Source organism: Nematolebias whitei, chromosome 16 (genome assembly GCF_014905685.2).
Source record: "Nematolebias whitei isolate Nwh7 chromosome 16, NemWhi1, whole genome shotgun sequence".
Taxonomy (NCBI): domain Eukaryota; kingdom Metazoa; phylum Chordata; class Actinopteri; order Cyprinodontiformes; family Rivulidae; genus Nematolebias; species Nematolebias whitei.
The window spans coordinates 14,946,104-14,968,723 of NC_056513.1; the positions used below are offsets into that span (position 1 = coordinate 14,946,104).

The 22,620-nt window shown below is 38.4% G+C and overlaps 1 protein-coding gene across 1 annotated transcript in view; it reads left to right on the top strand.

Annotated features, from left to right (window-relative positions):
- mnd1 (meiotic nuclear divisions 1 homolog (S. cerevisiae)) overlaps nucleotides 1-16,952 on the top strand; it is a 20,639-nt gene extending 3,687 nt beyond the window's left edge. The window contains exons 4-8 of the mRNA XM_037690534.1: nucleotides 3,578-3,726; nucleotides 6,144-6,218; nucleotides 6,333-6,447; nucleotides 13,357-13,401; nucleotides 16,821-16,952. Of these exons, the coding sequence (XP_037546462.1) occupies nucleotides 3,578-3,726; nucleotides 6,144-6,218; nucleotides 6,333-6,447; nucleotides 13,357-13,401; nucleotides 16,821-16,927 (491 nt within the window). The 3' untranslated portion in view covers nucleotides 16,928-16,952. The remainder of the gene's footprint in view (nucleotides 1-3,577; nucleotides 3,727-6,143; nucleotides 6,219-6,332; nucleotides 6,448-13,356; nucleotides 13,402-16,820) is intronic.
- Nucleotides 16,953-22,620: the final 5,668 nt, after the last annotated feature.

The window sequence follows — 22,620 nt, forward strand, 5'->3', positions numbered from 1 at the left end:
ATTAATAGGTAAAAGTGACTATTAATGAGACACTTGGCTTGCCATACAGAGCTGCCTTCGTCTCTCTCCGGAACTCCTGGAGCAAACGTCAAATCAGCTGCGTTTCCCTGCGCCGCCCGGGAGAAATGCAGCTGATTTGACCATCAACGTGCATTTATTAAGGAAAAGTTCAACTGAGACACACCTTTGCTATAATGTCGAGCAAACAAATAATTGTTTTTAGGTGGTTGTCTTGTTAAATTTCGAAGAAATGCTCAGCGAGTCGTCCTCTGCACGCTCCTGCTTCTGTGTATCGGCTTTTGAAATGCAGCTGATTTGACCATCAAAGTGCATTTATTAAGGAAAAGTTCGACTGAGACACCTTTTGCTATGATTCTGAGCAAACAAATAATTGTTTTTAATTGTTAATTTTGTTAAATTCTTGTTAAAGTCCTCCCGTGCACGCTCCTGCGGCCGCCATTTGGCAGCCAATCGATTTTTGGCACAACACCGGCCCACGTTTCCGGTGCCACATAATAGATGTAAATAATAGTTGATAGATAACAGCGACTTATTTATGTATTTTTCCACTTTATTAGACATATTTGGACTGATGCGACTTATAGGATGGTGCGACGTGCACGGCAGAAAAGTATAAACTGCTGGACTGCTTTAAACAAATGTGTTCAGAGTCACTGGGTATATCAGAGATGGTTTTTGCTTTAAAGTGGGGGAAAGCATGAACCTGTAGAAACTGGATCTTGTGTCTGTGATTAAAAGCACATGGCTCTGAGGAGTAATGCAGTTAAAGGGGGGAGGGGCAAAACCGTTTGACGTGCAGGCAACAAATCCGTGATAAATGGGAAATAATGGCGCAGCAGTGTGAAGCTGATGCAACGAAAACGTTCTGTAAATGTCGTAAAAGAGGCGAGCGTGAACAGTTTCAGTGCGTGTTAGTTTCATTCTTGCAGCCGCAGCTTTGTTTCTGCTGTGCATCCTCTGAGCAGATCGGCCTTTTCTGTTTCACAGTGGACAGAATGAGCGGAGTGTGTGGGAGGGTCACGTTTCACCACCGACGCTGCATCAAAATATAACTCGTGCTCCTTTACGTCCTCTCCTGCAGTGCTCTCTGAAATAATTAGTAAAGAGCCGTGCCGGCTGCTCGTGTGAGGGTTTAGTTTGGTGAATTTAAATCTGTGCTGCTGCAGTCATCCAGGACTTGGCAACCAAAACAGAACGGTTAAGACTTAACTGGACTTCTGTTGTGCAGCTGAAGATGTTTCACTTCTCGGCCGAGGAGCTTTTTCTTTTGAAGTGTTTGGAGTGTTGTGAAAGCTCCGCGGATGAGAAGTGAAACACGTTCAGCTACAGAATAAAGTCCAGTTGTTTTTGTCTTTAACCTTGTTTTTTTTTTTTTTTTTTGATCTTTGTAAAACATGTCTGCTCAGTTAAACTAGCTTAGCTTGTGGGCGTTTTAGGGGTGCACCAATCAATGGGCAGGTGACTCAAGTCAACTGATTTCTAGCTGATTTAAAAGTTAAAAAATAAAATCAATCATTTGTGCAGTTATTCTGAAGTGTGCAACAATAGGTAAAAATGTTAATTAGCTAAAATCTAACAAAAACTATTATATTATGTACAATTATTACTTCCAGTAACTTGGTCTGGAGGATCTTATTTGTGCTTTCAGTGACAGATTAAATAAAAAATATATTTTTTGTTGAACCCTAAAGAATATTCTGATATGTCTATAAATAGCTGAAGTTATTATAAGATGGCTGTCTTTAGTAATGACTTTAAAAATTTGGGTTTGTGTATAAATTAGCAGTGAAACACAATGGTAGTTGTGTTAGCTTTTCTATGGAGGTTTTAATGTTAGGTTAGCATCTATGCTAACTACTGGTCAGCAGCCTGTGATTTACAGGGTTTTCTTTAGGCAGGAAAATGCATACATCACTTTTTATCATGTAAATAAGTTATTTTACTTTTTACAATAATATAAATGCATCAATAATCTTTTTATAATCACTTTGCAGCTCTCTGAGCGGTAACTGAATCAAATCATAAAGATTCCCACCCCTGTGGTAAATATCTTAATCAGAGCACGGTCTGATTTCAAGTCATCAAGAAACCAATTTAAAAAATGAATGTTGTTTATTTTAGTTTTTGAATACAAATCGGGATCAGCAAAAATTCAAATCCTCTGCTCCAAATTAAGCTGTGAAAGCTGATCTGTGCGTTTCAGTAATTTACCTACAAACAAAAGGCTGTAAATGACAAATCTCTAAGCAGCATTGGGTCCACAGGGAAGCATATAATAACTAGAGGCATTGCATTTCCTGTGGAAATGGAGTGTGAATGCTTACTGGTGAAGAACTTGCTGAAAACAGCTGAAATTAGCTACAAAAAAAAAAAAATCCTGAAATGGAACTGAAATGGACGATCAAGCCCAAGTTAGCAGAAGAAAGGAGAAATAACACATATTTACTGAATTGGGTTTAAATAAGCAGAAATTACCACAAAAATTAGGAAATTAACTAAAAAAATATGAAATTAGCAAAATAACGACAACAAAGGAAAAAAAAACCAGCTGAAAAGTAACTGAAAAGGCAGAAAGAAGCTTAAACTACCAGAAGAAAGTGGAAAGAGCTGAAATGAGCTAAAAAAAATGGAATTAGCTGAAAAAGCTAAATTTAGCACAAGCTGAAAGGAGCATAACAAGCTGAAAGGAGCAGAAATAAGTGAATTAGTCTGAAAGTAGCAGAAATTAACATGAAAGACTTGAAATGATCTTAAAACAGCTGAAATTTTCTTTAAAAAATGCTATAAAAAAAGTCATGGTAGCTGAAAAGGTGGTGCAAGCTTAAATTAACAGAATAAAGCAGAAAGAACATGTTTTCTAAAAGAAGCAGAAATTAGCACAAAAAAGTGGAAATTGGAAAAAAAAAACCAGCTGAAAAGTAGCTAAAAAGGCAGAAAGAAGCTGACTTTACAAGGAGGAAGTGGAGCGAGAGCACAGTTTTGCTGAATTAGAGTGAAAAAAGTTGAAGTGAGTGCAAAACAATGTGGAATTAGCTGACAAAGTTTAAACAGCTACGGGTAGAAGCTAAAATAGTAGAAAAGGCTGAAACTTACAGAAATCAGCTGAAAGGAGCATAACAAGCTGAACTTAGCATAAAGAAGTCAGAAGAAGCACACAAATGTTGTATTTAGCAGGAAGACTCTGAAAGGAGCACAAAACAGCTGAAAAAACAGCTGAAAGTAGCTAAACAAAAGATTAAATTTGCACAAGGAAGCTGAAAGAAGCTGAAGCAGAACAAAATGTGAAATGTGCAGTAGAAGGTTGTAAAATGAGCTCAATTCATTTCCTATGAGGAAAAAATGATAGAAAAGGCTAAATATTTCAAAAAGCTAAAGTTGCACCAAAAGTCATAGCAGGATTGTCCTGAAAGAGCTGAACGTTTTGATGATTTGTTGAGGTATCTTGAAAACTGCGGGACGAGAGTCGCGCCGAATCACGTACGTAAGAAAACTGGATCACAGTAGAGCGACTGCTTCATGTCACACAGTAAGTAATCGAAGGATGCGTGTCTTTTAGCTCCAATGAGTGTGAAAGAAGTCCTTCAAAGCCTGGTGGATGACAACATGGTGGACTGTGAAAGAGTGGGAACGTCCAACTACTACTGGGCTTTTCCCAGCAAGGCCTTCCACCTTCGAAAGCACAAACTGGAGGAGCTACAGAAGCAGGTGAGAGCAGTCTCGTTTGATTAGCGTCTGCGGAACAGATCGTACGGCACTCTGCTGTAACGTGCTGCATTTCCTCTTTTTGTCTAGTAAAAACTAAACGGGGCGAAGGGAGACGACTCGGTTTATTTTCACAGAACGCCATTTCTGCTTCTGCGTTTCTGGTTGAAGACATTTCAAACTGTAGTTTTCAACGAGGAAGTCAGATTGCGATGAGCACGGGCTAGAAAACAAACTCTGCCAAGAGATGTATAAAAAAAAAACCCAAACAAACAGAAAATGCAAGTTGAACTTTTATTGTTGTGCGTCTTGTTTTGTAACTTTCTGAGCAGTTTGTTTGTTTGTTTACATTCTTGCCATTTAAAAGCAAAAGTCAAATCACAGATAAACAGGTTGAGTTGAAGACATCTCGCATACGTGTGAAGTTCGCAGTGCTTCTATTCGACTGTCGTGGTTTGTGATGACCTACTTCCTTCTCCTGTCATGTGACGGTGTTAGGGTGGCGAGTCCTCTCCAGATGTCTGGGCCAGATGTTGAGGAGCAGCAGGTTGACGTTAGGCTTAATTTGTCTCCAACCAGGGAGTGGCGTTCAAACTTTTTATACTGCATGTCCATAAAAAGGCCATGACTGACCATGACCCAATCGGCTTGCCATAGCCTGCCACCTTCGTCCAGCTCGCCTGGAGCAACCGTCAAATCAGCTTCATTTCGCTGCACCGCCTCGGTGAAATGCAGCTAATTTGACTATTAAAGTGCATTTATTAAGTAAAAGTTCAACTGAGACACACCTTTACTATAATTTCGAGCAAACAAATAATAGTTTTTAAATGTTAATCTTGTTAAATTCTTGTTAAAGTCCTCACGCTCCCACGGCCGCCAATCGATTTTTGGCACAACACCGGCTGTCAGCGGTGACGCATAATTAATAGATGCGACGTATTTATGGATTTTTCCATTTTCTTAGACGTATTTGGACTGGTGTGACTTGTAGGGCGGTGCGACGTGCACGGCAGAAAATATGGTAGTATTGGCGCACTCTAGCTTTTTGAAATATTTAGTCTTCCATTTCTTTTCTCATAGAAAATGAATTGAGCTTATTTTCCATCCTTCAAATCTTTAGATCTGGTTCAGCTTCTTTCAGCTTCCTTCTGCAAATTTAAACTTTTTTTCAGCTACTTTCAGCTAATTTAAGCTGGGGGTTTTTTTCAGCTGTTTTGTGCTCCTTTCAGGTTCTTTCTGCTAACTACGTTTTTGAGCTTCTTCTAACTGCTCTCTGCTAATTTCATCTTGTTATGCCCCTTCCATCTTTTTTCAGCTACTTTCATTTTTCTGTAATTTCAGCTACTGTTCAGCTGTTTTTATGCTAATTTTAGCTTTTTCAGCTAATCCCACCTTCTTTTTTTTAGCTCATTTCAGCTCTTTTCGCTTCCTTGTAGTTTAAGCTTCTTTCTGCCTTTTCAGCTACTTTCAGCTATTTTTTGTTGTTGCTAATTTCAGCTTTTTTAGACGATTTTCTTAATTTTTGTGCTTATTTCTGCTTATTTAAACCTAATTCAGCAAATCTATGTTCTTTCTTCTGCTAATGGTGGCTTGTTTTTTCACTTGGCTACATTTCAGCTGTTTTCCAGCAAGTTCTTCTGCTATAAGCATTTACAATGCGTTTTTGCAGGAAATGCAATTCCTCTAGTTATTTTATTACTGTTGTATAGTTGGTGTATATCCCTTTTTATTTAATTTCATCTAATCTCTCATTTAATCTCGTCTGATATAATTTTGACTTCGTGTAATTTCTTCTCATTTTATCATATTTTTCATGCATTTTTAATTTACATACCCGTTTCATTTTATTTCATGTTTCTTTAGTTCATGTGATCTCTCCTCTTATTTATTTGAATCAAATCTCACGTTGTTATATCTCATTTAATTTTATTTATTTACTGCCATTTCACATATAATTTCCTCTAATGTTCTCATTTAAATCTAGTCTTTTGTAATTTAGTTTAATTTGATTGTATCTTTCATCTCATTTGAACTCTTCTCATTTAATCTCATCAGTTTCTTTTGTGTGTGAGACTTTGTTCATTTGTCCTATTAATGATCTTAATTATAATTAATTATGGCGTCGCACAGTGCAGTGGAAGAAGCTCTGTCAAGTGGCAGCGTGTACGCGCTTGAATCGAACATTTGAAAAGATTTTCATTGGCTCTGAATGACGCTAGGATTTATTATCATTGCACTTAAAAGTTAAGAGTGATCAGTTTGAGCTATTTGTAATTTGTATGTTTTAGCATTTCTTTTAATCTTTTTATGTTCTGACTAGTGTCGTGCACGCTGGACATTTTACAAATAATTTAATGTCACAAATTAATCAGAGCTTTAGCTGCCTCCAGTCTATTAATGAATTGTTTTGTTTATTTAAGATTTCTGATGCAAATCAGCGGAAAGCATCGGTGCAGAAATCGGTTGATAAGGCAAAAGTGGGACGTCAAGATACGGTAAGGACACATTTATATCGTCACATAAAAATGGAAATGTTAAATTTCCGCGGTAACAAATTTAAATCGGAAAAAGTTTACAGAAAAGGTGTGTGTGTGTGTGTGTGTGTGTAGGAAGAAAGAAGCTGTCTAATGAAGGAGCTGCAGGCTCTCAGAGAGGAGCGATCACAGCTGCAGGCTGAGCTGGAAAAGTACCGTGACTGTGACCCAGAAGTCATCGAGGAAATGAGTGAGTACAAATAAAAACCTCGCCGAGCTGAAAAACTGACCTTTTATTGAAGGTCTCGTTTCAGTGCCTCATTCAGTCCAATAATTTCCAGTCACTGACTTGGAAGAATTCTCATTTCCTACTCGGTGAAAAACAAACATGGCCGTTTTTAACGACCCCTTTTACGTGAGCACTGTCATTTTAAAACACTTGCGATCATCTCGTTTTGTGATGTTTTTAAGCTGATAATCACGACAACGCAGCGGATTGACACCACACAGGTGATTGGCAGCAAGTAGATGAATACAACAGTAGGTGGTTGGTCATAAACTTATGGCTCATCGCTGTATTGTCCGCCTGATTATAAAGAAGACAAATGCCTGTCTTAGTTCACAGTTAGCTAGTAGCTGCCAGCATAATTGGGTGCAGCTGATTCTGCAGCTGAACAAGCGCTCCGTCTGTTTAGCAGCAGTCTGTCAGCTGACCGCTCTCAGAAACACCTTTTGTCTGTTATGAATATCAGCACGAACCATAAAGCAGTTAAATATTGATAGCAGACAAGAAATGTGCACAGTTCAAGGCTTCATTGTGTAAAGTCGGTCTTAAAACTTGGATGCAAGTTTCAAATTAACTTTGTAACCTCAGAATTTACAAGGTTTAGCTTTTTTTTTTTTTTTTTTTATAACGCAAAGTCGATGTCATGGGACTTAAATTTTCTGCTGGCTCTTCCGTACATCTTTACCGTGCCCACAGAGCGCAGAGAGCTTTAAGTAGTGTTGTAAAAATCCTGCGCCGCCTCGTGTTTGTGTTGCGGCTCACCTGCAGAAGAGTCTTCTTGTTGCATCCATGTGACATGTGGTGTAATAAAAGCATCCACTCTGTTTGCTCACACCTCCCACTGTTACAGCAGACCTGCGTTTAGCCTCCACGCAGCTCTGCTGTGTTTTTCCACTCTATTTTGAAGGCACTCGCTTCTCCACTAAACATATGAGCATGGAAATGATGGATACTCTATTATTGGATTCTCTCGAGGGTGTTCATAGTCTACAGGTCACCTTTCTTAGCAAAAAGCTGAATTAACTTTTGCATGACCTCCAAAGTCTTTTTACCGTGTGCAAGAATGTTACCGAGGTTTATTCATGATTGCAGGCATTTGTTTATGTGCAGCTCTCTGTTCTAGGCCTGTCACGATAACACATTTTGCTGGACGATTAATTGTCTCAGAAGATATTGCGATAAACGATAATATTCTTTGAAATTTGACAATAATTAGTAATTATTGTCAAATTTAAGAAGAAATGTTGATTTGTTTTGAGTGTAGTACTTTTTTTGACCACCGGATGGCAATATAAGACAGTTTGAAGTGAAGGATGGATAGTGAGGGAGCGAGCAGCGTGTCTCTTTAAGAAAAATGGGAGGGAGGCCCCTTGACGTGACATGGGCTGTCTCTCTTTCCTTTATTCTCAAAATGGCGGACTCTCGGTGTAGTTTGAGCTCTTTAGCATAACATTTTTCACACAAAGCTTTTGATAAAAAAATCAATAAACAAGTTCTCAGCGAGTTTTTACACGAAGGCACGGGTTTCAACTGTGAATTTTGGAGCTTCGACAAGACGGAGGTTTTTTCCTGAGGTTGGCCTGTTAGCTTAGCTCGTAGCTTAGCTGCTTTTAACGATCCAAAAATGAGATTTTGGACGGTTAAAATGGATTTTAAAGCGAAAGGGAGGGGTCAGTGACGAGCACCGGAGTTTATCTTTTTGTCATCCAGTGTCTTCAGTAGAAAGAGAGACACACAAAGAAACGATAAAGCCGATAAATGAAAATGAGATTGATAATTTTCATTTATAATGCGATTAATTGATTTATTGTTTATCGCGACAGGACTCCTCCCACCACATCATTTCAGTCTGATGAGATCTGCACTTTAACTGGACCCTCACAGTACTTTGATTCTTTGATTTTTCTGCCATCCTAGTGTAACTTGGTTGTGTTTGGAGTCACTGAATGAACAAGTTTCAGCACAGCTTCCTTTGTCAGGCAGATGTTCTCACATTTGTGTCTTGAAGACTTTGGTGGACAGAGGAGTTCATGGTGACTGCACGGTGTCCTTATTGTTTAGCTGCAACCTCCACTAGCGTACTTGACAACTAATGGGAGCTGTACTAATATGTCTAATTTACCAGAACCACCTTCTTCCACCTGCGTAATATCGCTACATTTAGAAACATCTTATCTAAAAATGATGCAGAAAACCTGGTTCATGCATTTGTCACGTCTAGACTGGACTATTGCACTGGTTTATTATCTGGGTGTCCAAATACTTCTTTAAAAATCTTCAATTTATCCAAAATGCTGCTGTCAGAGTCTTAACTGGAGTTACTGGGAGAGATAATTTCTCCCCAGTTTTAGCTTCTCTCCACTGGCTCCCTGACAAATTCAGAATATAATTTTTAAAATCATACTTCTAACCTACAAAGCCCTCAACAACCTACCTCCATCTTATATTCAAGATCTTATTGTTCCATATTTTTCTAACAGAGCACTTTGCTCTCAGACTGCAGGTTTACTTGCGGTTCCTATAGTTTTCAAGAGTAGAATGGGAGGAAGATCTTTCAGTTATCAGGCTCCTCTGTTGTGGAACCAACTTCCTGTTTCTGTCCGTGAGGCTGACACATTGTCCAGTTTTAAGACTTTCCTTTTTGATAAATCCTATAGTTAGGGTTGGCTTGTTATGCTGCTATAGGCTTAGACCCACTGGAGGACAATTTGACCTTATTTCTTAAAATAAATTTTTACAACTGAATAGTTTTCATTTGATACTATTTCTATCTTAACATGTGATTCTTGACCTGCTATTGTGTATCTGTTCCTCCTTCCTGTTCCTCTCAAACCCAGCCGGTTGAAGCAGATGGTCGCTTGTCCTGGTTCTGCTAAAGGTTTCTTCCTCACGAGGGAGTATTTTCTTTCCACTGTCGCCTTTGCTCTTGTCTGCCCAAGGGACATTGTTCCAGACATCTTGTTGTTTAAGGTACAGCTTTACAAACCTAACCTCTTTTTCAAAAGGAAAGCCAACCCTTTCTAAAAATTATACTTTAGTCTTTTTTCTAATTGTGTTATCATGAACGTTAACATTTAACATGCAAACTGAGGCCTGTTAGCCTGAAGGCTCTTTCACAAAACAGTTCTGCCACATGGCTGCAAGACGAGTCTCTCTTTAAGCTGCCTCTGGTGGCTTATAAATCACAGTCAAGCTGCCCATGTGCCACAATAATGTGCACATTTAAAGCATTCATAGTGGAATCAAAAGAGGCATAGACTGCAGATCACTGGTGTTGAAGTTGAGTGCGACATATGAAATGTGCTAGACTTTTGTAACTCCCATGGCTGGTCGGTTGCGCAGACAGTCTTTCATCTTCACATCGCACTGTGGAGCCATGAAGCTCGCTTCCTCTTTTGTATGTCAACCATAAAGTGGCTGGGTTTTTACCTCACTTGGCAGCTCAACAGAGTGACAAAGGTGGGCTGGCTTCAACACTCCCCTTTTTTCTTGCTGCCTCAATTCTTTCAGAAATAACAGCAAGACTGGCAAAAAAAAAAGTCTCAGTCCCAGCTTAAAGTGTTTGAAACAAGCTTTTAGATCATTTCTGCAGTTGAAACACTGGTTTTCTGAATAAACAAACATTCTTCATCACATGTTGACTTTAGGTCAGTTTTTGTCCTAAGCATTCTGAGAGCTGTAGATGACAGCAGGGAAGACGTACTGTATTTTACACACTATAAGTCGCTCTGGAGTATAGGTCGCATCAGTCAAAGAATACCCCACGAAGAGGAAAAAACAATACAAGTCGCTTCGGAGTATAAGTCACATTTATTTAGACATGTATTTCACCAAGTGCAAAAGCAGACAATCTGAAATGACAATAACACAAATATACCTGGGATCCTGAACAGGTTTAATTACCATAACAAGCCAACGAGTCCGACAAGCAAGGTACCGGTAAATTCACCAATCTCATTCCACATCAATGAATCCATTGAATTCTTCATCCTCTGTGTTGCTTCTGAACAACTCCGCCTTTTGGGGGCACTTTACTTGTGTTAAATTTTTCTCAGTTGTTCCTAAGCAAATAGGGGGTTAGCGGTAGAAGAACAACATATACTGCTGGTCATAAAATAAAAATATCATGAAAAAGTTGATTTATTTCAGTAATTCCATTCAAAAAGTGAAACTTGTATATTATATTCATTCATTACAGACAGACTGATATAGTTCAAATGTTTATTTCTTTTAATGTTGATGATTATAACCGGCAACTAATGAAAACGACAAATTCACTATCTCAGAAAATTTGAATATTGTGAAAAAGTTCAATAACGAAGACACCTGGTGCCACACTGTAATCGGCTAATTAACTCGATAAACACTTGCAAAGGCCTTTAAATGGTCTCAGTCTAGTTCTGTAGGCTACACAATCATGGGGAAGACTGCTGACTTGACAGTTTCCAAAAGACGACCAGTGACACCTTGCACAAGGAGGGCAAGACACAAAAGGTCATTGCAAAAGAGGCTGGCTGTTCACAGAGCTCTGTGTCCAAGCACATTAATAGAGAGGTGAAGCAGGGAAGGAAAAGATGTGGTAGAAAAGTGTACAAGCAATAGGGATAACTGCACCCTGGAGAGGATGGTGAAACAAAACCCATTCCACAATGTGGGGGAAATTCACAAAGAGTGGACTGCAGCTGGAGTCAGTGCTTCAAGAACCACCACGCACAGACATATGCAAGACATGGGTTTCAACTGTCACATTCCTTGTGTCAAGCCACTCTTGAACAAGAGACAGAATCAGAAGCATCTCACCTGGGACTGCTGCTGAGTGGTCCAAAGTTATGTTCTCTGATGAAAGTAAATTTTGCATTTCCTTTGGAAATCAAGGTCCCAGAGTCTGGAGGAAGAGAGGAGATGCACAGAATCCATGTTGCTTGAGGTCCTGTCTCAAGTTTCCACAGTCAGTGATGGTTTGGGGTGCCATGTCATCTACTGGTGTTGGTCCACTGTGTTTTCTGAGGTCCAAGGTCAATGCAGCGGTCTACCAGGAAGTTTTAGAGCACTTCCTGCTTCCTGCTTCTGACCAACTTTATGGAGATGCAGATTTCATTTTCCAACAGGACTCGACACCTGCACACAGTGCCAAAGCTACCAGTACCTGGTTTAAGGACCATGGTATCCCTGTTCTTAAATGGCCAGCAAACTCACCTGACCTTAACCTCATAGAAAATCTATGGAGTATTGTGAAGAGGAAGATGTGATACACCAGACTCAACAATTCAGACGAGCTGAAGGCCACTATCAGAGCAACCTGGGCTCATAACACCTGAGCAGAGCCACAGACTGATCGACTCCATGCCACGACGCATTGCTGCAGTAATCCAGACAAAAGGAGCAACAACTAAGTACTGAGTGCTGTACATGCTCATACTTTTCAGTTGGCCAACATTTCTAAAAATGCTTTTTTTTTATTAGTCTTAATTAATGTTCTAATTTTCTGAGATACTGAATTTGGGGTTTTCATTAGTTGTCAGAGATAATCATCAACATTAAAAGAAATAAACATTTAAAATCTATCCGTTTGTGTGTAATGAATGAATATAATATAAAAGTTTCACTTTTTAATGGAATTACTGAAATAAATCAACTTTTACATGATATTCTAATTTTATGACCAGCCCCTGTAGTTGTCAAAATCCTAGCGAGTCCTCATGTTTAGGATTGGAAATGGTAATGTTTACTCTCGTTCATGTCAGTATGAATGAACTTTGAACGTGTCAGTCAAAAATTGCGTCATGGATAGGGAAAAAAAAAACGTAAATTAATCGTTTTGAACTATAAGTTGCAGGACTGGCCAAACTGAAAAAAGTGACTTATAGTCTGGAAAATACGATAATTGTTTTATTCTACACAGACGCATGAAAGACATCTGTTTATATTAATTTCATTTGTACCGGACTTTAAAAACATAAGGTAAGAGTAATAAAAAGTTTATTTTTATTTTAAGTGAACGTCCTGTTATTACAGGAATGGGTCATGTTGCCAATGTAGTGTCATTTGCTAATGAGTGGCGTGTTTCTAATCATAAAATCACATGTCACAACTAACTTAATGTATTAGGCAGATCGTTTGAGGCAGAGGAACATGTGCTTTTACCTTGAGTCTTTGTTTTCACCCATCTGTTTCCACATGCCTGCAGGCCTCATTTTCTTCTTTTTCCCCTCACACACAAACACAGAGTTGTGTTACAGATAAGCATCTCTCAGTGGTGATTGAATTGTACTCTGAAGAGGCGTGTGCAGCTGTGTGCGGAGTCTGTCACTTCATGTTGTGTCTGCAGCAGAAATGAGTCTGATTGGACTTGTAGGAAGAAGCTGAGCTTGCATAAAAACAGTTCAAAGCATGTTAGTCTGATGTACAGTTATTATTATTATTATTTTTTAGAAATGCTATAAGGTGTGCACCTACATTACTAGTAAATGTCTCTTTGGATTGTCAGGTAACAGGTGGGATTTGTAATCAGCAAAGTTACCAATACATGTTTAGTTCTGCTGTAGTAACAGGTGAGATCAAAAACATGTAAATAACATTAACTTATCCACATTTTTAAGTGTCAACCTTTAACATGGTGATTATTAAAGGGATAGTTTAGGTCTTTTGAAGCGGGGTTTTGTGGAAACATTGATAACAACTATCTTACCTGTTGTAGATGACCTCCATTTGACTGTCCAGTAAAGACGGGTTTGAACATTTTTTGACTGAAAATCTAACCCTAAAGGAAAATTTACTTTGTTAAAATCATATCTGCTTTTGTTAAAAGAATTGATGAGTTTGACGGACTTTATTATGTATATACATTTAGTGATTATAAACTGTGTTTTACAGAAAAGTCAAACGTCGTCGCAAAAGAAGCCGTTTCCAGGTGGACGGGTAAGTTACCTTTACTTTTATTTACAGTGTGTATAAATATGGCTCCTAATATGTGACACTCTTCCCTCTTGTCTTGTTTTATAAATTCAACATTAAAAGTTTTACACTGATAGTTTGAAACGTGTTGTTAACACTTGAGAATTGAGAAAACCAATACTATTTTTTGCTCTTCTCTTTTTGAAGTTTACATACAAAATTGACTAAATTAACAGTTAGTTTTCTCTATATTTATCTCTACAATTGTAGAAAAAGAACATTCAGAATAAAAAGAAGGTACAAAAACAGTCCCTCCACCGTAGGAGCCAGTACTTTGTGTGCTTCATGACCTCAGTAGTGACCTCAGACTCAGCTGACCTTTGGTGGTAAATAAAACCAGTAAAACTGTCTTGTGTCTGTTTTGGTTGAGACTCCCTGCAGTAGGTTAAGATAAATTTAGTTGATGTATTTTTGCTTTAAAAACAATTGTCATTTCAAGACTTTGAGCTTCATATCTGGCTCGTCCATGACTTTTCTTATTTTCTTGTTGTAGACACTAGTTATAATCTAGCCTATAATAAGACTGATATTCTAACATGGTACTGATGTCACAGACAGAATTATTTTTGTTTTTTCCATTTAGACTCTTATCAACTCAAAATAGCTGAATGTCACAGGTAGTTTGGACGAAGTGGTCGCATCTTTTTTTTTTTTTATTAATTATTATGATTGTGCTAGTTACAGCTGGCTTTGGAAAAACAGCCATACTGTTAAAATATCTTTAGCTGAAGTTGGTTTACCATAATACTTGGACTACAGAATGCATCTGTTTCTAAGCTGCACATACTAAATATAAGATCAATCATAATGTTGACATAAATAAGACGATCGGGATCTGTGCCCAGCCAGCTCTGGCATAATGTGCAGCTTTCTTGTTGTAGTACAAGAATCAGCCACCGGATGGCGTTTCACAGAATATAGTTTGCTTTCAGCACGTTCAGAGTGCATGATCGTCACGAGTCTTCATGATGCTTCACTGTCTGACTCGTGGGTAAACCATTCAACCCACAGAATGAACACAAGAACTATCTAAGTATAATCACTGGACAGAACAGTGCCAAACATCTACGTAACCAGAATTATTTAAAAATGTATATACCAGTCAATTTTACCCACAATTCTTATTGAGGTCATGTGACCAGAAATCAAACGGTACCGGTAAAATACGGTAAATATTCATTAAATTCGTACCATTGATTTTTATTGGTAAACACTTTTGGTATCAGCTGCTGTTTTTAAATGTACTTCCTAAATAAATTTGATGTGATTTCTGCTCAGCAGAGCTCATATGAGAAGAAGGAAGGGGGACGAGCACCTCCCTCCCGTTGTGTCCTCCGCCCCGTTTTATGCATGCATTTAAAGATGAGCTTAAGTGAGATACGGGTGTTTAAACACAGTTACCGTACACAGAAAGATTTTTTTTTAAACTTTTATTTAAATATGTATTGGCTTGACTGACTGCTTCAAAAATAAATCTGACTTGCCTTCTGCTCCGCTGAGCTCTCATGACGGAAGGGGAGGGTGGGAAGAGCCCCACCCGTTCGTTGTCTCCTCTCCGTGTTCCGATGTGAACTTAAAATGAGATCCCGGTATTGAAACGCATATTTACCAACACAGAAAGATGTCCCACAGACAGAATTTTTAAACTTTAGTTAAAACGTGTACCAGACTTGACTGCTTTGTGTCTCCTATGCCCGACCATCGACTTGTTGATGCAAAGCTTACTGGCAGCAGCTTTGTTTCCTTCTTCGACAGCCAGATCGATCACTTTTAACATGAAAACTGCATCGTAAGAAATTCTTTGTGCGTTTTCCATCATCACTGAACAGATGAACAGGTCTGTGCATGAAGCGCAAAATACTGTAACGGTACGGTAACGATGTGAAGAAATGAACGCACGTCTATCTTGGGGGATGGTCCTCGAGAGTACCTCGCTGGTCATTTAGGTTAGACTTCTGGTCACATGATGACAGAGTGGGCGGAGTTATGGTTTGAGTTACTTGAGGCATTCAGCCTGTGTGACGAAAGCCAGCACCCAAGAGGGGTGGGTGCAGGGCAGCCATGTGCGCCCAGCTCTGTCAAAGGAAAAGGTTAGTCAGCGGCAGGAAGTTGCTGAGAGATGGCAGGAAGTCTGTCAAAATAAAATGTAAAAATATAAGTTATAAAAGTTATGAAAAAAATACATAAATTAGCTGCTCCTGCATATAAACTGCGGGGTACGAAGTGTGAGGAAAAAAGTAAATAGACTGTACTTATATAGCACCTTTCTATCTTATCGAGACACTCAAAGCGCTTTACACAACAATCTGTGTCCTCATTTACCCATTCACACAGCACTCTACTAGATCTATACAAAGCAAATTGAACAAATCATTCTAAAGAGACTAATCAGAGCTTTATCACATTCATACACTGATGGGACACACATCAGAGGCAATAAAGGGTTCAGTGTCTTGCCCAGAGACACTTCAGCGTGTGACTGCTGGTGGATTCGAACCCCTAACTCTTGTATTGGAGGACGACTGCCCTAACCACTCAGCCACAGCCGCCCAGTAGCAGCTTATACACCAGCACTTACGTTATAAAACTCCCTGCCCTCAGAGTTTGGAAACTGAAGTGCGACTGCTTCAAAAAGCAGAAATACTAAAGCAGAATTTTACCAAAAACTAACTAAAATTGTTTGTTTGGGACTCACTTTGATGTTAAATATTTAAATTGGTATATCCGAACCTGTCGTTTGTTAAATGAAGGAAAAAAGTTGCTCAGAAAACATGGTCAATAAGAGATATGTTTATATTAAACAGCTGTTGTGTGAGTCATTATGGGCCTTGAAAAATTTAAAACAAAATTGCGTTTAATATGTCAGTGAAAATGTTGTGCAGTTACGCTGGTTTTGTGGCTGTTGCTCTTGCTTGTGCGTTAAAGCACACAATTACTTTTCATATCAAAAATATCAATTTCATTTAGCACTGGAACACCATAAGATATCCCAACGAAAGCAAAGGTCCATAAAAATTCATGCGGTCTGGATAAATTTGTCGGAGGATTTTTATTTGCCAAGAATCGTTTCGGTTGTGTCGTTTTTGTCTTTTTATCTTCGAGCGCCTCACATTCTTCATGGTTCTTATTAAGACCCCTGATTGTCCAAACTGTTTGCAGGTGCGTTTGATACAAAGTGGTGGTAAATGTTTGTTTGTCTTCAGGAAGTAATCAGATAATGAGGCCAAAACTCAGCATTCACTAAATGAAAAGATTAGCTTGAGAGAAACGGAACAGATGGTTTTATCTAACGAGCCAGAGCTATTCCTCTGTTTACCTCCTGTCAGTTCAAGATTTATCATCGTCTTATCGGATTAAAAAATCTTATATATTTTTGTTTTCAGACAATGTTTTTGCCATCAAGTCCTGGACAAAGAAGAAGTTTTCTTTTGACGATTGCCGCATTAATAAAGCCTTCGGCATCCCTGAGGACTTTGACTACATGGACTGAGTCAAACATTTTCACTGAAACAGTTGCGTTTTGTAAACCACTTTTATGTTCTCTGCGTTTCTAGAACCTGTTCTTAGCATTCGAGTGAAAAGAAATGTTCCAGGGTTCTTTTTTTTTTTCAGCCCAGAATGATATATTGGGGATTTTGATGCACCGGATGGACTCTGTCAGCAGAGACGTTTCTTGGGTGCAACCAGAGAAGAGGAGCCAACCATTAAAACCATTAATGACTGTGTGTGGGGGGGGGAGGTTCTGGGATAAACACAAGTGCGCAGCCGGACTTTTTGGACACCTGTTTACATGAAAACTGAGAGCTCCAAGCTGATGATGGAAAGGAAGCAGCACTCTGCATCTGTATTTCTAACGGCTGCATTTGTCTTGAACCGGTGGTTTGGGGATCAAATGCAGCTCTTTTCTCTATATTTACCTTTTTGATATGTCAAAATGGGACAAATTAGGAGAATGTAATATATCAAGTTATGTTTGTAATGTTTTTTTTTTTTTTTTTACTTTTTAAGTATACTAATTAATTCAAATAAAATGAGACAAGTTAAAGTGGTTTGTCAGTTAGGTTACTTTGCACATTATGCGTGTTTTGCCTCAAGCGCCTCAATTTTTGTGTTTCACTTCTTGACAAATTGCCCCTGGGTTGTTGCAACATCTGCATTTCTTTCCTCGTGGCTGCTGCACACTCGCTCTATATACCAGAAAAGGAACTCTGTTGCCCTCTTTCTTTTTTTTTTTTCTTTCTCCTTTTAAGTTAAAACCAATGCAAACCCAATTTTGGTGTTTTGCGTTTATTCATTTAACCTAGTTCATGTGTGTCCAACGTGTGGTTCGAGGGCCATTTGCGGCCCTTAGAGTGATTTTGTGTGGCTCACAGCTGCAGTTCAAGAATGGTATCATTTTGTGCAGCGGGCTTTGAGGTCAATATAGACTTTGTGCAAATTAGTTGGTAATCTTTTTTTTATATAACGTTTATGTTTAACAGCAAAACAGATGGAAAAACAATGAACAATATTAAAACCTTTGGCTCAAATCTTTTTATTTTCACTTCATGGTACAAAGCACCAAAAACCTTTACTGATTTCTACCAGAAAGGAGACTTTTGAATAATGATTTATAAAACTTATCTAAATATTGCAGTTGATAAAATAATTAAGTGTGGACATTTTTAACTGAATATAACGTGGCATCATCTACATACGAGTTGATCAACTTTATCAAACCTATGAATCTGTTGTAGGGACTGACAGCTGGACGATTTTCAGAACTTTGATCAGCTTTTTGTGCCGTCCATGGTCAAAAATACTTATTGACCCCCTTTTAAAGGAACACTTACCGTTTTTTCTGGCATATAAGTCACACCGGAGTATAAGTCTCATTTATTATGCATCACCACTGACCCGTCGCGTTTATTATGCATTTATTTAATTGTCAAAACCGCTTCATTTTGCCTGGGTGTCACAGAGCCATCCATCGCAGCTGTACCTGCTAGCTCTCCAGCGTTCCTCCGCCTGCACCAGCTGAGTGAAGCGAGCGGGCACGGGAGGACTCACTGTTACAGTTCTTCAAAATTTAAAGCATCAGTCAAAAATTGCGTTATGAATATGGAAAAGTATATAAGTGGCTTCGACGTACAAGTCGCAGGACTGACAAATTTATGCACAAAAACTGATTTCTACGCCGGAAAACACAGTACACATTACGCTTTTGTTGCTGAGAACAGACTAAAATGAACTTTCCAAACACAAGAAAACAACAAACATAGACCCAACAAATCAATCAAATCATTTTAATAAAAAAATATAAGCTTAGTGTTTGAGGCTTTTAATGTTTTGGATCTACAACAATTTAAAACTTTCTCCACTAAAATGAGTAAACTTTTGTCCTTTTTCCAAAATATTGTTCACGTAGAGTTAAATTCACATTTTTGTGGCCCACGAGTCCTTTCATCTGGATAGTTCTGGCCTACGTATGAAAGCGTTTGGACACCCCTGACCTAATTGACGTGTATTCGTTGGCTGATGTAAATTTCACACGTTCTGTGTGCAGGCGGCACAGGGATGTGACGGTTAATGCCGTCTCCACAGCAGTAAGCTTATCTGGTTTGATTGTCCGCATTACATGGTGTTCTGTGAGGAGTGTGTACTTTTTACCACATGCCTACATAACTGTTTTTTTCCCTGGGTACTATGGGTTCTTCCCACGTAAAAAAACAAACAAAACATGCAAGTCGGGTAAATTTTGTGACCTCAAATTAAACTATCTTTGTGGTGGACCTGTGATGTTCTGGGTGTAAGCTGTCTCTCGTCTGATAACAGACCCTCCCCATGACACACTTATCTTTACCAGAATGATATGCAGGCATAATTTTGTGACCTTATAGCACAACTTTTATGTTTTCTGGTGCAGTTTAGAATAAAAAAAACACCATTTGTCACAGCTAATAGTGGTTCTAGTATGTTGACTACAGTAATACGAATGCAGCGCATTAGCAGTTTAAAAAGCCCAGACGCAATCTGAAAGCAATTCGACACACCCCACTTCTGTGAGGTGTTCATGCATATACCTGCCCAACCTGTCCTGTGATTAACACAGCTGGCATGTTGTATCTCAACACTTTCATAGAAGGTGTAGTTTCACCAACTTAACACCATCACATGCAGCCTGGTTTGAAAACCTAAAGAGAACGACACACTGACTTGAACTCCACCTCAATTACTGATGCACGCACAAAAGCACTTGTTCCTCCCTGAAATGTGCAGCAATTGTGATATAAAGTCTTATTGGATTGTTTCGGCTTATTCTCATGAGAAAAATTGAAAATTTAGCGGTGAATAATATCCTAATAGTTAAGTTTTTGTGATATTTTGGTGACTTTTAAGAAAATAGTATTGCTTAAGGCTCAAACCAATCAGCGTTGCCTAAATATCTGTTTTGGTGTTAGGTTTCACAAGCTAGAAAAGCTGACTAGCTTATGCAGATTTGACTCAAGGTGTCTGAGTAATTAGTGAAAGAGAAGTTCAAAAGTGTAGAGAGGAAGTACATGAACATTTGCAAATATACTGTATGTAGCTCGAGTAGATGCATTTTGCCAAGGCGCAAACTTTCATCATGATCACTGAAGTAAACAGGAGCCGTGTTAAATTAAATCCAGAGAAAACCTCAATTAATCATCAACTAGTAAACAATGAGGAAGCTAATTATTATTGTGCACTTTCTTGTGACACACTGCTGGATTATTATAAGCTATAAAATGTCTAGAAAAGTTAATAAAAGTGAGTGTTTATTCCTGCGAAATAATGAGGTATACCGAGAAAATGGAGTTCTAACAAACTCATACTTTGAGTATATCCAAATCAATACCACTTCCCACTTGTAGATGACGACTAATTCAAGAAGAGGATGTGCAGTGCTGGAAGGATTTACATACAATGTTTTTCTGGTAAAATGCATGTATCAAAAGGGAAAAGTAAAAGTGTGGATGTTTTTATATTATTACTGTGTATTGCAATATTTCTGTTTTTATTATTATTATTCATTTTTTAAAACAAAATTCTATATACAATAAGAAATATAATCACAATTAAAATGAAAGGCAGCAGAAAAAAGAAGAAATCTTATCTGCCCCTCTTTTTAAACCAAAAAAATTAATTCAAACAACAATAATCTTCAATTAAAGCAATAGTTGAGACCATTTGAAGTGGAGACTCTGTGAAAGGTTGTGTACTACCTGTTGTAGATGGCTCTTTGAACACACTCGGATTAGAGTCATAAAGTTTAATAATTCTGACTGAATCGACGAGCTGATAGCTTGACTGGATGGGGTGGGCTAAGACTTGAACCCTGTTTACACGACAACGATCCAATGAAAACAGATTTTTTTTTTCTCATTTCTATTAACACATTTACATGAAAACGTTCTAATTACAATCTGCACAGCATAGATGTGGAAAAGGTGTAATTCCCTCACCACGCCACTAGTTGGTGCTGTTATTTGAAACTCTTACGTGTGCATGCGTTAGAACTTTTTTTTTTTTTAACGTTTCTCTCACGAGGAAACCGCCATTACAAAATACGGCATTATTGATAATTTCTTCTGTGGATTGTAGGAAGCCGTTATGTTTTGCGTCATACTGCGCAAGCGCCAGGGATTCCCTGACAGAAAAGATCTATTTTTTTCTGTTTACACGACAACGGACACCGGAACGTTTTTGAACCATTGCACTCTGGAACCCGTTATCAAATTGTGCCATTGTTTGAGAAAATGTTATCTATTTTCATGTAAATGAACAGTACAAACGCAACGAAACGCTTCCATTTTCACCAGAAACCGTTTTTGTGTAAACACGGCCTTAATTAGATTGCTGCCATCTTAAAATACTGTATCTTCAGTCTCAAAACCTTTAATGGTTTATGTAAACGCAACGTTCTAAACCTTTACGCTGCTGTCTGTTTTTGCATTACATGGTTTATTTACGTAGAATTTTATTGATATTTGCAAGTGCATATAACAGCAACGCTAGCTGTAGCACTTTTAGTGCAGCTTCGGATTAAAAAACAATTACATAGTTATCTGAGGTGTAAAGATTTATAAAATAGTGAACGTATGAAGCATTTTGAATATTTTGGGACTGGAGTTCATTTTAAAATGGCAGAAATTCCACTTTAGATTTGGCCCTGCTCAGACTACCGTAGTTGGCACACCATTCTAGTCAGAGTTAAACAATATTTTTTAAAGCTGTTTATAACATGTAAAATATTTCAAAACCTAAAGCTAGTATCTCACTGGGCTGCAACTGGCGACTAGTTTGCAAACGAGGGAGTCTGCAAAATGTTTCCTAGGAGTTAACAATATATCTGCATTAATCACAGTTCACATTTTTCAGCTTGAATTTTGAACGTATTCAAAACATTTCCCTCAAAATAGTCATCACAAGTGTCTCCATCTTGTCTCAAGGCCTTCCCAGTTGTGTCATGTTTGCCTCCAGCCCCTTTTCAGATTTGCCGTCGTCATATTAAACTTGTTTTGACCACTTTTTCAAAAACTCATTTCCAGAGCGCTAACATCTGGAAAGTCTCTGACAGAATACATCCAACGCAACAGTCCCAAATACCCAGATTTAAAAACTGCCAATGATGAGAGAACATGGAGTTGGACTGAGGACAGAGTGAGATGGAGGAGGATGACTCGCTGAAGAGGGAAAAGCCAAAAGAAGAAGAAAGACTGCCAATGATAATTATAGAAAAAATTGACCAAATCTGCTCATCTAAAAAAGTTAAGTCTGGTCCTCTGGACATTCAAAAAACAAAACAAACAAAAAAAAAAATTTGTTTTTTTGAATGTCCAGAGGATTCTACCTGGATTATTGAGCATGCATCAGGACAAATCTGCCTATCTTCATTTCAAAAGTGTACACGAGTAGATTCAATTTTACACAGGTGTGTCTACCAAGGCGGGTACAAGCTAGCGAGCCAAAACAAGCATGGTGTGTACTGAAGTGCAGTGCTGGACCAAGCCTCCATGGGGCCCTAAGTGAAATTTGGTTTGGGGCCCTCTTTTTCTGATAATGTGGATTACTACAATCAACAGTCAGATGATCAGATCATTCACCCACCTAACATAAACTCATTGCAACGATGACAGCCCTGTTTACATTATCCTATATATATATATATATATATATATA